At 43.9% G+C, this 15,204-nt stretch overlaps 1 protein-coding gene across 1 annotated transcript in view; it reads left to right on the top strand.

Moving 5' to 3' along the window:
* cdkal1 (CDK5 regulatory subunit associated protein 1-like 1) overlaps nucleotides 1–12,668 on the top strand; it is a 315,495-nt gene extending 302,827 nt beyond the window's left edge. The window contains exon 15 of the mRNA XM_036537880.1: nucleotides 12,020–12,668. Within this exon, the coding sequence (XP_036393773.1) occupies nucleotides 12,020–12,178 (159 nt within the window). The 3' untranslated portion in view covers nucleotides 12,179–12,668. The remainder of the gene's footprint in view (nucleotides 1–12,019) is intronic.
* Nucleotides 12,669–15,204: the final 2,536 nt, after the last annotated feature.

The raw sequence follows: 15,204 nt of genomic DNA on the forward strand, positions 1-15,204 counted from the left end.
CACTCCATGTTCATTCATATCTCATATCTTACAGTGGGCATGCACTTTTTGCAAATTTCATTTCATTCACCTGTTTTACACCTAATATGTCCATAAAGCATGCGATGGATTTTGTTAGAAATTATGTTTCTTTGTTTAAAAGATTACTTAAAATTTTTTTTCGTTTTCTGGAAAAATGCTTCTTATTGATGAAGAGTATACTTTGCTCTGTGCAGCGTTATTTAGTTAAAGGTGTAACTTCTTTCACTTTATTTTTAAGCAGACTGATTTTTCCTATGCGTAAATATGCGTTACATCATGTTTTCTGTTCCCAACCCCCCCCCCAGGTTCAAAGATCACTTCTATCACCTCTGCCTGCTGCTGATATTTCTGTATGGAAAGTTTCAGCAGGAAGCGTTGAGAGAGAATCAGAGAAGCGTTGAGTCAGGCTTCTGGGCGTGCATTATGAGTGGTGTATGTACTCGCCTGAATTAGAGCAGCTGATTTCGCAAGGCTGAAGGTGGCTCCCTCTGAGGGAAGGGAAGAGGCAGAGTGGTCAAAGCATGTGTGAAGATTTCTGCCGGCAGCACTCAGCGTTTGCAAAACACCCATCATCATTAGCCCAGTCTGTGTAGCACTGTTCTGACAAGCTTTGAGAAAATGTCCTCAAAACACACCTGCCTGATGTATTTCAGGTGAGGGGCTCTAGCCCTTCGAACAAGCTATTGGTACAAAATACTGCAGTTTATCTAGGTGTATTGTTTTTATTCCTCTAATAATAAATAACAAGTAGGCCATTCAAATTCTAATTTATGGCCCTCTAACACATCACTTAGTAGTGATAGAAAGTGTGAGTAAATCATTTTGTTTCACATTTTGATCAGTACTTTCCATTTGAGGCCCTCAAGATGAAAGTAGTCCTCTTATTGCAGATGTGTGATATGACCTTTTTCTACCTGTAGACTTTAGGACTTCCTGCTCTACCTACACACTGTAGGACTTTCCCTACAGTGCCCTGCCCAGGTGGTGTTTGTTGCAGAGTTTGTTTATCAGTCCACCTCTCTGGGAGGGGAGTAGAATTTAAACTCCATTATTCACATTGCGAGTCCAGATTTAGGCCTGTTCCAGTTCTAAGGGCATATGTGAAGGCACATGCTGGCAATGTGCCATAGTGGTTAAGGAAATAGGAGGTTGCAGGTTTGAATTGATTAGGGCATTGATGTTGTGTAGTGGAAAGAATTTTAAATGTACGTTGTGCAAGCTTCCATTTGCTAAGCAAATACATGAAAAAAACTCTCTCTGGTTTGAAAAATTCAGGGTTATGTTTGAGGAGGCTGGTTTGGTCTGTGTTCTTTGAAAAAGTCTGAAAGAGTCAACAGGCCTCTTTGACATGCTTAGAGTCTCAGAGATCCATGACTGAAGACTGAAACAAATTAATAATGGGATAATGCAAGATCATTAAGGGTATTCATAAGATGCTTTCTCCTCTTACTTTTAGAAGATTAAGATAGTTATATCCTGTACTTTAGTTCTTTTTGAGTGTTGTACATCTCTGTCATGCCTCAGACAAAGCCTTTCTGTGTGGGGTCTGTTTGCACTTTTCCGTTTTAGTTACTGAGAAATAGATATACACAATGTTCTCTGAGAGGTACCATAGCTAAGGTTCATTTACTTTGTTAACTCCTCTTTACAGTCTTTCAGAGGAGACAAATTTAAATGGGAATCTACTTCTTTAAAAAGCAAGGTTAGTTGTGAGGGCTCTACCTTCTGATTACCTGTGGGAGTTTTTGTGGTGTCTCTTGAAATGACTGAACAAGGAGACAGAAATGAGCTCTTCCAGATTTACTGTTTGTCAAGCAGTCAGAAATCATTTGAATCCACAAATCTGCACCACTAAAATATTTGCTCTTAGGAGCAGGGACAGCTACTATAGGTGCAGCAAAGGAAACTTATTTCATAAAGATCAACATCCTATACATGTAGCTGGCTAGGTAGACATTTGCAGCTTACTTAAGTCAGGTTGCAAGTTATCTTAATGCAGTGAGCATTATGTTTCATTTGTTTGACTTAATAGCTGGTAAATCGTATATCGTAAGCTGGTATTTCAAGCTATGAGCTAGGTTGTTGACATCAGATTGTACCATGATGATGTTATTTATAAAACATGTAAATAAAAAATGTGAATCGTTGTATAAATGCGTTGCTATTATGAAAGAAAGGCTGCGTGTTTTTGAAAAATTCAGAGCCCTGCTACGTCCGTGAGCAATCAACTGAGCCAGCACCTATGCCTGCCCCATGTCAGGTTCTTGCCAAAAAAATTTGGTGAAATATGATGAAACGAATTCTCTTCACCTTAGCTGATGTGCACTGTGGTACAAAAACAGAGACCCCACCAGTCCCACCCCTTTTACTTCAAAGTGCTTTGAGAACCTATATATAAATGTGTTTCACTGTCACTGTTCCAGAGCCAACTCTCTCTCTTTCTCATTCAAACCCATGTGTAGTGTGCAGTGCAGTTTGTATTTAGGCTGCTGTGTTTTTCTGTTGTTTTAGTGACCACATGGCCATTGCCCCCCAATACAGGGTTGAATAGAATCTCACATGACCTTCCTAAACTTAAACTTCTCTGAATGTGAAATTAAGACAGGTCCTATTTTAGAGCGATCCATGTAATGCATATATGCAGTCTATTTGGACAAGACTTAAACCAATATTCCCTGAACAACGAGTAGCATCTTGGGGGAAATAAAGAATACCACACTGTACCTCTTTATGCTTGTGTATTTAACCTGCATTGTGTTAAGGGTATCAATCCTGAGTGGAACGATCACTGCAGTGAGTATGGTTAGGTGTTAATTGATGGGGCGGTGTTAAGTCTTAGTGTCGATTGTTTGCAACTTTCTATCAGGGAAATAACCTGTAATTGAAAAGGGACAATTAACAGACAGTATGTTGTGTTGAGAACACAGTTTCAGTGTTCTGGGATGAGGGCACCGAGATTCTCACCTGCACACCCTCTATGAGGCCATGTTGTCTGTAGTTCAGAGGAAGGAGCCTATGCTTGCCTCCCAATCGATTCAGTCCTCTGTTGGCTCACCGTGCAAAGTAATTCAGCAGGTTTGAATCATTCATTGCTGTACCAGAGCAGATCTGTATGTTTAATGTGGTCAGCAGCCATAGAGCCAGAGGTCCATGAAAAACAGAGAGCCCATGACGAGTAAAGCTATTGACCCAGAAGGCCCATTGTGGCCATATTTCATGCACATACATTTAAACACACACACACACACACACGTACTGTGCCTATTTGGTTCTTTTTCTGCTTTATTAAACAACTGATTAATATCATGCAGTCAGGTATTTTCTCTGAGGAAAAACAAGTGCACCTCCCAGCTTTTTGAAAATCACCCAAATTTTTCCCCATCTCTTTCTCCCAGGAGAAGTACTGCCTTCACAATCACCTTGATAAGAAGTGCTGTGCCCATTGTGTCCCAGCAAAGAGCTCATTACAGTGGCTGTAGAAGGGGAGAGAGAGGGGCTCCAAGCGCACTCGCAAGCTTTCACACCCTACACTCCACGCCAGCAAGCATGCTTCCAAATAATCAGCTCCTTTCAGACAGGCAGATTGGAGCCCCATTCAAAAGGCGGGGAGGGGTGTAAAGGTGCACCATCCGGCTGCAGCAAATAAAAGAACCCCACGAACCCCCCCGTATTGCATGCCCCCTCCGCCCCTCCCCTCCCGCCCGCCTTCTTTTTCCTCCCAAAATTCATCCCCCCTCTCTATCTCATCCCCCCTCTCTATCTGCCCCATTCTTCCCTGGTTTTTTTCCTTGGCAACACAGCACTGAGAGACACCACCTCCCCTGGTGAAAACACACCCGTCAAGGCCCCCACCAGAGAGCAGCCGCACACATGCATCATGCACATCAACCACACACAGCCACAAAAAAAATCCCAGCCACCATTAAAAAGTGTCGTGGCGCGCACCTCCCGCCAACCCCATGCTCAATTAATTCAGTCCAGCGATGACACTTTAATAATTCACAGGCAGCCTTCCCCCCCAAACACCTGCAATCGGGGGATTAAAACTCCGAAGCAGTTAATTGCTCACTGCGCCACGCGCCGTGCTCACCCCCTCCGCTGGTGCGGTATTGCCGGCCTTTTGCGTCATGCGGCACACAGACTGACAGCTCCTCGGAGACAGGCAGGCTGGGCGCGGGGCTGCCCACAGACACTCCATCGCCCACACTCAGCCGCCAAACCCCCAGCCCTGCTGGCAAAATCCCCTTCTCTCTCCTCTGGCTCCGGGGCCTGCCTCCACGCATTTTGGCTTATTTTGAATCTGATTGCTTCTTCCTTTTTTTTTGTAAATTTCAAAAAACAAAGGTGCAATATGACATTTCGAAATGCAATCCTTACAGTTTGTTGCTGCGTGGTTGCGTTATTTTCCCATTTTTTTGGAAAATGCTCGTTAAAATACTAATTACTATGATTTTTTTTGTTGTTTATGCTACAGTTTCTAAACAAACAGCAATTCAACATGAATCTCTAAATTATTAGCGACGGGTTAGTGCCGGGTGCATGTCAGTGTCTCACCAGGTCTTGTGTGAAAGCGCATTTATTATTAAAACATCCTCCGCCAAATTGTGTTTAATTACACCATGCGCTGGAGCATCAGAGGCTTGTGGAGTGCCATATGCTTCTGACCATCAGTGCCAAGGTGTGCGTTTCTCTCTGACTCCTTATCCGATACTTTACCAGTTCAATGGCTATCATCTCGTGTTTCCATAATTTATGAGTGTTCAAATGAAGTGTGCCTTGCCATATGGGTCATCATCCCGGCTTTCACTAGCTAATCAGGAACAGTCTCCACTCTCACCCCTCAAGCCCAACAGCCATGGAAACTGGTGCTTGGTGTTTTTTTCAGGTCTCTTGGGGCAGCCCGCGGGGGGGATGGAGCCACCGCACAGCAGCTCCGTTGAGGGCTGGCAGGGGAGAAAAGCACAGGACTGTATAGTGAAATCTTTAAATGCACGATGTTGCTCTCATGCTTAAATTATTTGGTATCGCTGGGTTGCTTGTCCTTTGTGGGTGTTGTTGTACGTGTATGCTCGGCCTGTGATATTCCTGCCTTTGGTTAAATGTTAGAGAATCAGGCCACAGGACCCCATTTGAGAGCTCTAAAGCCACTCCTCCTCCCCTCCTTTCTGCAGTGGTCTCTCAGACTCTTTTTAAGGTTCCTCGCTGTGGAGCTAAGGTCGGATTTCTCTGAGGCCCGCTGCAATATTAATAATGGAAAGCATTTTGGTGGTGTGCCGTTGAAAGGCCTGTGTGTTTGTTGTCTGAAACCCCAGTTTAAATGATGGTAAACCAGGCAGAGCTTAGGAGGATTCCGTACCGAGGGGCTGAATTCATTTTGCTCAGCTCCTGGGAGGCTTGGGTCGCGTGGCCTGGCTGCCTCTCGGCGCTCAAGGATGGGTCAGTGTCACACCAGTGTGTTTCATCACCTGCAGGCAGGCACACCAAAAACCAGCCAATAAGATCAGGAGGACATCAGCAGGAAAGGACAGGTATGTTGCAAACTGGTCAGGATGAGATTGTCGGAATGGACAGATGAGTTCAAAGCCTGTTCAAAACAGGCCAGTAAGATCAGGCAGATTGAATGCCAGCTCAGATCTCCGCTAACTGAAGTAGAAATGTCAACAATAACTGCCTCACACAGCAGTTCCAGGGTAGGAGGGTGAGATGGGCATACTCCCAGCGATGATGGAGACATGAAGAGAGGGGGTGTGGCTAAGGAGACACCTTTTTCTGTCCTCTGCTGTCATGTGACCTGAAGTTAGTTTATATACCTGATCTGAAATTATGCAAAAACTGATTGCTGTGCTTACACATTTTCATTCAAATGTCTTCCATCTCACTCTGGATTTGTTCCCCTTGTCTGCAGTGTAGACAGACAGCATAAGCCTTAGAATGTTTATTAAGTGAAAGCGGAGGATGCTGGGAGTGTGTAAGCTCTGAACTTTCTAGCATAAAAAGGCGATGCCCTGACTTGACTGTATGACGTCAGATGCTTTTAATTCCAACTTGAAAATTAATTCATTTAGTGAATTTAATTAAGGTCCAATTTCCATGGGTGATGGTGACCTTCTAGCTACCACCTTAATATCATTTTATTAGAAGTAGTAGGAGTTGCTAATATGTGCTGAGTGTGTTACAGGCAGTCTGATGATGTAAGTTTTTAAACATATGGATAGCTGTAGGGGGAGGAGTACTTTAAAGGGTGACGTGTTTTACTGACTTTGAGTACTCTCCCAAGTCAGGACAGAGCCAGTGTAAGTTTGGTGAGAGCCTTACATTTGATGTGACTAATTTAGTGCTGTCCCCTTTCAAACGTCTGGCTATTTGCTCTCTTCATCTGACTCAAGGGCATGGTGGCCCACATGCCACTTGAGCCGCTGGCCACAGATGAGGTTCCCGCGTCCTGCCTGGCTGTCCCTGCGAGGGCTGAGTCCCTGCTGTGCGTGTGGCGTGAGGGAGAAGACCACAAGTTAATGGGCTGGCAGTGACCATCACAGCTCCCTGTGTACAATTCCTCCACTGCGAAAAGTGCTCTCTGAATGCAGAAGAGGCCCGCAGCCTCACAACTTCTGCCAAGTGCCTTTTGTGGCGTTTTGGCCTTTCTTGTCTCCTCTGGTTTTTCAAACTTGAAAACATAAAAGAATTCTCCGAGTGAGATTTGTAAAGCTGCCATGCCACACACACATACACAGGTTTTGCACTGCTGAAGAATGGCATTGGCATTGAATTCTTTCAGTAAAATTGTATTAAACATTGAGAAAAAGATTGAATTTACAAGGACTCCAATTGATTGATGCCTTCTCTCCCTAGATGCCTTAGTTCTGGCAGTAATGTCTCATTATTAATGCAGGTAGAGCACCAATTTCTTGTTTTTTATTTTTACTTCTCTCTTGAGTGTACAAAGTGGACTTTTTCAGTCTCAACTCACTGAAAACCCTCAACAGCTCACTACTTTTAATTTCCTGGTTAGAGAAATTTCTGCTGTAGAAGAATTATGCAGCTATGAAGATTTCTAATATGATATTCTAATAAATAGTTATTAATAATTTATATTGTATTAATATTAAAAGCGTAGTAAATATGTGATTCTTTAACAAAAGCAATATTGTGGGTGTATTGTGTGTGTGTGTGTGTGCGTGCGCATGCGCCTGTTCATGCTGCTGTTTGTGTGTGTTCATGCTTGCATGTCTGTCTTTGTGGACATATTTGTGTATCTTTGTGTGTGCTTGTTTGTGTGTGTGTGTGCGTGTATGTGTTTGTGCATTTATGTATGTGTGCATTGCGTATCTGTGTGTTCCTGTGTTGAACGTGTGTGTTCAGCTCTGGATGTGCTCCTCCCTGAGGTATTACTCCTGCATGGTGTTAATATGCTGATTAGCCACACACGCATTCTGGAGCCACACATCCAATGTGACTGCGCTGCAGTGGCAGACACTATGAAGTGTGCTGATGTAAGGTGTCACCCTGCAGGGAGCTCTGCTCTTTAAGGAGGAAGGGCTTGTGCTCTAGACTTACATCCAGAGGGTCTCTGGTTCAGGTCCCACACGCTCCATTACCCTTGTGCTCAGCCAAGGTGCTTTTCCTAGGTGACATTTCAGAGAAAAATCACTTCTTCCACAGTGTTATTTGTCATAATAGAATCACAGAAATATTGCCACCGTACTTCCACCATAATGCATAGTATTTAAGTACCATAAGGACTCAGGGGAAGTGTGCAATGGGTAATCTTTATCATTGTCGAGAACCAGTCAATCGCCTTGCACTCAGTATAGAGTCCTTTTAGAAGCAGAATATCAAAGTGCACCGTTTCCACAGGGAATGTGATTGAATAAAGCCCAGGTGAGACTGAATGAGAGATATTACATTATGTTTCTTTTGTTGGCCTTCATCACTTTATGTTACTTTAAAATGTGAAAACGGCATTTCCTTTCCCAGTCCTGTCACACAGTTTAAATACAGTATCACAGTGAAGGACTCATTACAGTGTATAGCACTATATTCTCATTCTTTGAAAAGCACAGTTTAAAGTTTATTACATGCATCGGCGTGTATTTTCCTCATGCAGACAAGAAGTGTAAACTAACTCTCATCACAGCCGAAACTCATATTTACAGCATTCTGTAAGCAAGAGTGACACTGAAACATAGTTAAGACTAAATTAAAAAATATATATCTTACATGTGAAAAAACAGATAAACTGCAATAAGAGAGAAACCAGCTTCCCTGCAGATGAAAGTTTTGCTCCAAACCCCAGTTTGCAAAATGTTTAAACAAGCAAGAGGTTTCTGTCCGTGACAGAATCACCCCTCTAAAGGAGGCACAAACCACTCTCTGTGCACAACATTATGGGGTTTCAAAGAAACCAGTTTGTCGGTTCTCTGCCCACTTTTACCCCCTGTTGTGAAATTCTGAGATACTTGGTACAAGCAGGCAGCAAGGTTCTCCTGTGTAGGGGCGGATGAACACCACAGACACACTGGGAAGTGCTTCGGTCATGCGCCGAGAGGGTATCTGACCATGGGATCCAGCTGCTCTGGCTAGCAAGAACAGCGCTCAGTGAGCCTTTGTAAGGGCAGCTCTACATTATGCGCCCCTAGGGTCCAGCCCTGGGGTTTTCTTCTTCTTAAGGCTTTGTCCTTGTTGGCTGGCCCAGTAAATGAAGTCTAGGGCAGGGGACTCACATGAGATGCACAAGGCCCCTGTGCCTGTCTCCTGGGCCCCTGCGGAGGTGTTATGAGGCTAGAGGTGCAAGGTTTTGTGATTAGGGGTGCACTCCATACTCTTTCCCTTCCCTGCCATGGAACTGGGTCATGTCATCAGGGGATGAGGCGGTTGCTAAGGGGAGGATGGCACCCCCACCCCCTAACCACATTTGTACCCCTTGCACCCTCCCCCCACCACGCTCATGCAGGGCGGCCGGGGGAGGTGTCCCATGAGCTGTGTTTCCTCAGGGGCCCATGAATGGATGGAATTTTTAAATATCACTTCCCAATTACCTCTCCTGGCCTTCTAGAGATTATTTAATAATTTAACACAACAAGAGAAAAGAGCAGTTCACCATCGTTAGGTAGGTTCTCAGCCTGCAGCTACCTGCTACTGGGGTGGGGGGGGATGAGGCAGAGGAACACCAACACGACACTCTCCTGAATCCTGAAATCCTTTCAAGCCATTCCAGCTGTTCTCCCAGCATTTCTCTCTCATTCCTACAGTGCTGCCAGACCCTCTGAAGTGTATAAGATTAGTTATGTCCAACCCCATGTTGGCTTTGCTCGCTCACACTAACGGAGCATCGACAGGATTAGATTATTCATTACTCCCGCACCCCGTCGCTCTGGTATATTATTATGGAACATGTGGGGTTTTCCTCCAGCAGCACCTCTGTTATCATCAGCAAATAAGTTGTGGAATATATGAGTGCCCCCAGCAGTTGCTCTGGATGCGTCACAGAGAGAGAAGGCATATGCGTGTTGTGGGTTGCAGAGTTCTGTTGAGGATTGCTTTGCATTTGAAGCAGTGAGGTTCGGTGTATGTGTGGACGCAGTACTCCGTGGTACTATGAGAAAATGGGTACAGATGCTCACAGGATGCTCTAAGTGCCTGCTGCCAGGTCAGCGCACACCCCAAAACCTGGCGTGGGTGGAAACTGTAACATTTATCGCCTTTCCTGGGAAAACTCCTCCCACTCTCATTGGCCGCACAGCACCGGTGACCCAAGTTGACAAGTCTTCTCCGGTGTCATGTTTGTGGGCTTAACGCTGTCCTTCATGCATGACCTGGAGAGCTGAAGCTCAAGATGTGTGACATTGAGACCTTGACATCCTGTCTCAAAATCAAAGATTTTTCATGTTCAAAAGCCTCCCGGTCCCATTATGATGACTGAGGGGGGCTTGTGTGGAGAAGCGAAGTAGAGAGGTGTGTTAGACATGAAAAGGGTACATGCCACATTGAAAATGCCACCAACCATCCACATCGTCTGTTTTATCTCAAATTTAGCACCCTGCCATCCTTTATCCTATTGTTACTTTTCAATAAACTGTTATGAATAACAACACATTGATATGTTCAGTTAAATTCTTAAGTATGTTACCCACCCACCCCCCCCCCTCCCCGGGCTCATCCCCTGCCAGGGGTGAGTGATCTGGCAGCTGTGCCTGTCTCCCTGCGCCTCCCGCCTTCCAGGCACAGAGAGACAGGTTGCGCCAAGCCCCCTTTGATACAAGTGATCAAGACAAGTGTTCCCGCACAGACAGGTCTGTGGCGCGTGAGGGGCAGGGCCTGAGAGCAGCAGACGAGAGGATGAAAGGCTTTAGGCATGAAAGCGCATGCAGCGAGAGAGCAGGAAAAAAGTTAAAAAACAAGGCTGGGGGAGGGGCTGCCAAAGCACCGAAAGTCTGTGAGAGATTAAGCAGGATCAGGGCATGCATACGGCATCACTCGGAAATGGAAACTTCCTGGTCGGCTATCCAGGAAGATCCATCCGGGTGTCCAAAGGTTGGTTACACCGATCGTCAGTATCCCCCAGTAATAGCCTTTAATGATCTGGAGGAGCCTCTGCGTGATTCACTGAGAGCACATGGATGCTTCTTCTCAATTTTCCTGTGGAGATGTGCGGAAGCTCTCTGATAGCACCGAGGCACTGCCGAGCACAGTGTGGTATAGGTAATGCAAATATAGATAAACTGCTGATATCAAAAGCCGTGTCTCGTGATGCATATCTGCTTTGCCGCAAAGTGGAAATAGCAATTACCATCATTGTGGTCTTGAAATACTGAACTCGTAAAATGGTCATTCAGATTGATCTTCCATACTTAATGCCAGGCCTTCCCCCCCTCCTCCGTAAATGAACACATTATGGGGTCGTCTATCTGTTCTCTCCTGGTGAGAGACATCTCTCTATTACTGTCTCCTACATGAATGAAGCTTTAATGCAGCAGCGCATTAGGGAAGACTGGGCCACCAATTACAGCAATTTTACCCTCAGTAAGGCTGCTGTGTTGCCCGGTCTTTAATCTCTGCTACTTTCAGACTTTCAGAGCACTCTATCATTTATGTGTCAGGGGAACAATGAGTGATGATCTCCTGGCCTTTAGCCCTCGCTCACCCATTTCAGAAAAGGATGCCACTGGCCTGTGTCCTGTCTGCATGTGCGATTATCTCTGAAATCTTCGGCTGTCAGCTGTCAGCGGAATCTGCTGTGAGGGCGCAGGGAGCAGGGCGCTTGTGTGTTTGTAGGTCTGCTGTAGCATAAGGTGATACGCGGCCTGTTCCTCCTCCTCCATTTGAAGCGTCGGCCAGAGAATCTGATCCTGTCGCCTAATGGAGGGACATCACATGCAACAATGATGCGTGAGGTGATTGTTTTGCACCTTTAATTGGGTAGCATTACAGCACTTTGAACCCCAGGAATGGGCAGTCCCACTTCCTGGAAAACCTCAAGACACCTCTTGATGATCAAAACCTTCGGGAAGTGTGTTCTTCACACAGCTCTTGCTGTTATTAAACAAAAAATGTATCTGGTTAGCTGTTAAGTATCTCACAAAGTATTATTTTCAATATTTCTTTTCGAAGGATGGATAACTTAACAGAAAACGGACAACAAGTACTGTGCCAGAAAGACAGTTTGCCTGGCTCTGACAAAAGATACATGAAGAAGGAAATACAATATCACTCTTCAGTTTTTGAAGTCTTCTTAGTTCTTTGGAAAGAATCAACAGGTGTCCCTCTAGTCCAGGCAGCTTCAGTTTGGTGTCGTATTCATAACCATGAAATCGCGCCGACCCCAACTGTCAGACTGCATGATTGCTTTGACGGATGAGCTGTACCATTTGGTCTAGTTAAGTAATTAAGGTTCAGATGGAACCGAAACAGAGACGTTCCAGTGGTCCTGAAGCAGTGCTGCAGCCCGGAGCTTGGTTAAAGCCTTGCCTCATGCTCATCGTTGTTTTTATCTCCCTCACAGGAATTTGCAGCTCCTCATCAGAACGGTGTGTGTGACGGCATAACCCCACCCACACCGAGTCAACCATGGAGGCTGCACTGGGAAGCCTTCAAAGTCTGGTGGCTGGGACTGGTCATACTCGCTGTCATCGTGGCCTATGTTGCAGAGAGACTTCAGTGAAATGGTGACATGAGGACGTGGAGTACGTAGGAGGCCTGCTGAGGAACGCACAGCTCACAGTTCCCTAAAACGGGAGAGAACGTCAGCCCCATCTTTGGCACGGGCTCATAGATCTCACTGCTTTATGACTGTTAAAGTCTGTGGGATAAAAGACCAGTCAAAGATGCTCTAGTGCAAAGTTTGAGTTTCAGATATTTATTTTTAACAGAAATGATGTAGAGATCATTAGTAATGAACATATATTTTTGGTAATGATCATAATTAGCCCTCCCCACATTTTGAAGCATATTTTGTATTTGTTTTAATGAATTCTCATATACAGTATGTTCTAAGACATGTTTCAAGAAAGGTTTAGAAATGTTACCATTCTACACAGACAGGTGTCAATCCCAACAGTCTTTATGTTCAAATGCAGGTGTCTCAGTGCCAGGACAGAGCCTGCCTTTCTCTTTATCTGCGTACACAACAAAAAGAAACCTAAATAAACCAAACGGCATGCAATCTCTCACCGTCTCCTGGGTAATACTTGTAACATGTTCTGGCAGAGTACCGTTTTCTCTTTGATTGGAAAGGCGGCTCTGTGCTCTCCATTTCCCAAACGGTAACTTGTCCAGTGCGTGAATGATGTTCGTCTCAATGTTCTGTGCGTGCCAAGCACACCGTGTGTGTTTGACTGTGAGAATGTGGAGATGTGTATGTACGGGCGTGTGTTCCAGCATGTTTCATTTGATGGAGACACAAAGCCCGTTGTTGATGAAATGTGTGGTATCTGCCGGTGGGTTTTCTTGTCATTCAGAGAGCCCTGCGTGCCCTCAGTGTCTTTGTTGTGGTACCAATTCCATTTTCTCCATTCCAGTCCAGAGCACCACTTGAACGGTGTGAGAATGTTTTCTGTGATGTAGCAGTTGTATTACTCTCCTGCCTTCTGTTTTGCTCCATCCTCCAACCAATTTATAGGGGTGGCATGTGGAATCAGAAACTGGAGGTAGGCACATCTTCCTGATTCGCACATCAAATAAAATGACACAGTGGGGCGCATGGCCGTAACCAGGGTTTGAAGATAGTGAGGTCCCTCAGGGGGGGGTGTTTAGATTTTGTCAATGTTGTTGTCCCGGGAGGGGTTAGGTTTACATATAAACACTACATTGATAGAGAGAGACCTGTTGATATTTACAAGAACCAAATTTTATTTGTGTTTTAATTATAAGGTACACCATCTGAACTGGATTGTACTGCAATATGCATTGCTGAATGAATAATACATCGTAAGAACATTATCTAGAGCATTAAAATATATAGGTCTACGGTATGAAGCATGATAATTAAGATAAGGTTATTTGTAATCTTAGCTAGCTATAAAAATAAAAGAAAAATCCTTGAGAGTAACACTATTTCAAGCTAACATCATGATACACTTATATTCATTTCCAAATTTGGCTTTGACATGTTTCGTAGGCTGACTATTCTTGATACCTTTGCCTACATAAGATAATCAACGGCGTTGTGTGAAATAGAGCCCGACCGATATAGGTTTTTTGAGACCGATACTGATTTCGATATTTGAGGATTTATAAATCCGATAATGATATATCAGCTGATATTCTTTTTTTTCTTTTCAGAAACACATAACATAAACAAAGATTTCCCTAACATTTGTTATGTGTAGTTATTTAAGAGTCCTCACCAAGATAACATGACATAATGCAGTTTAAAAATAAACTTGTTTTATTGTCATAAATAGTACTTTGAACAAAAGTACCACAAAATATATTAAAGTTTTGCTTTAATATAGCCCAATGTATAAAAATATAAAAAGTTAAAAAAAAATATCATGCCATCTTAAACTATGCAGTAAACTTATAGTGACCTAGAGTAAACGCTGCTGTTGAATGCATCTAATACTACATGACAGGGCCGGCCCAAACCTTTATGGGGCCCTAAGCAGAATTAGATTTGGGGGCCCCCCCACTGCCTCGGCACCGCCAATACTACTGACTGTTGTCAATGCTTGATCATTCGCATGGACTGTAACCTAACGTTAGTCTCACTGACTGTGATTGCATGATGGGCTGTAGCCAGGGCAAAATTTTAACTGAGGTCCAGAAGCATAAGTAGAGCAAGTTTATTTTATAGCTGTACATTTGTACTTTTTTTTCCCCAGGAAAATTTGTAATTCTAATAGTCTAATAGTAAAAAAACATCCCTTCTTTCTTACCACCAACTCACTTCTTTCTTACCACCAACTCACAGGCATTTTGAACCATTCCTGTAAAATCAGTAGGCTAGTCCCTTCTTGTGAGAAAAGATGTTTCTGTTATGGACATGAATGGGTTATTAAAGACAGCAGCCCAAGGTGGTTGACGTTAGCTAGTCAATCTTAGCTAGCTAACCTTGAGTACTGCAAGTTATTTGATATAGCAACATATAGTAACTCTGGTGGACCACATTGCACAGGTAACGTTAATTTTCAAAGCTGTTGAATTATGAGACTAACCAGTGCTGTAAGATGAAATCAGAGTACCAGCCAGTACTGTGCTTGTGATTACTAATGAAGTTGTTATAGTTTGGTTAAAGTTACAAGCTAGCTAGCCGTTTCACAGTTGCCTCACTGTTGCTTGGCAACAGAGCTACACGCTGCCTGCTACCACTCTCTATCCCACTCTTTCCTCAGCAAAGTTCTTCCTAAATCTTTTAGGCAGGCTCTTCCTGAATCATTTTTTGTCAATTTGTAACCCATACAATGCAGTATTACTGTATATTAAGCGTTTAATAATAGTGAGCATTAGCTAGCAAACATTAGATTACATTAGCTAATGCTAGCTAGCTAGCTAGCTCGATAACGTTTATCTGATACAAAATGATACTTGCTGTCCCACAGGTAGTGAACGGACTGGTTCAACAGATATGTGAATATGGTAAATATGTAACGTTAATATTTTTAGGGTGACCATATTTTAGTTTTCAAAAAAGGACACTAGTTAGTAGACACTAAAATGTTACTCACTGCCGGTAGGCTCTCGTTGTTC

This window comes from Megalops cyprinoides, chromosome 10 (assembly GCF_013368585.1).
Source record: "Megalops cyprinoides isolate fMegCyp1 chromosome 10, fMegCyp1.pri, whole genome shotgun sequence".
In the NCBI taxonomy this organism is placed as follows: Eukaryota; Metazoa; Chordata; class Actinopteri; order Elopiformes; family Megalopidae; genus Megalops; species Megalops cyprinoides.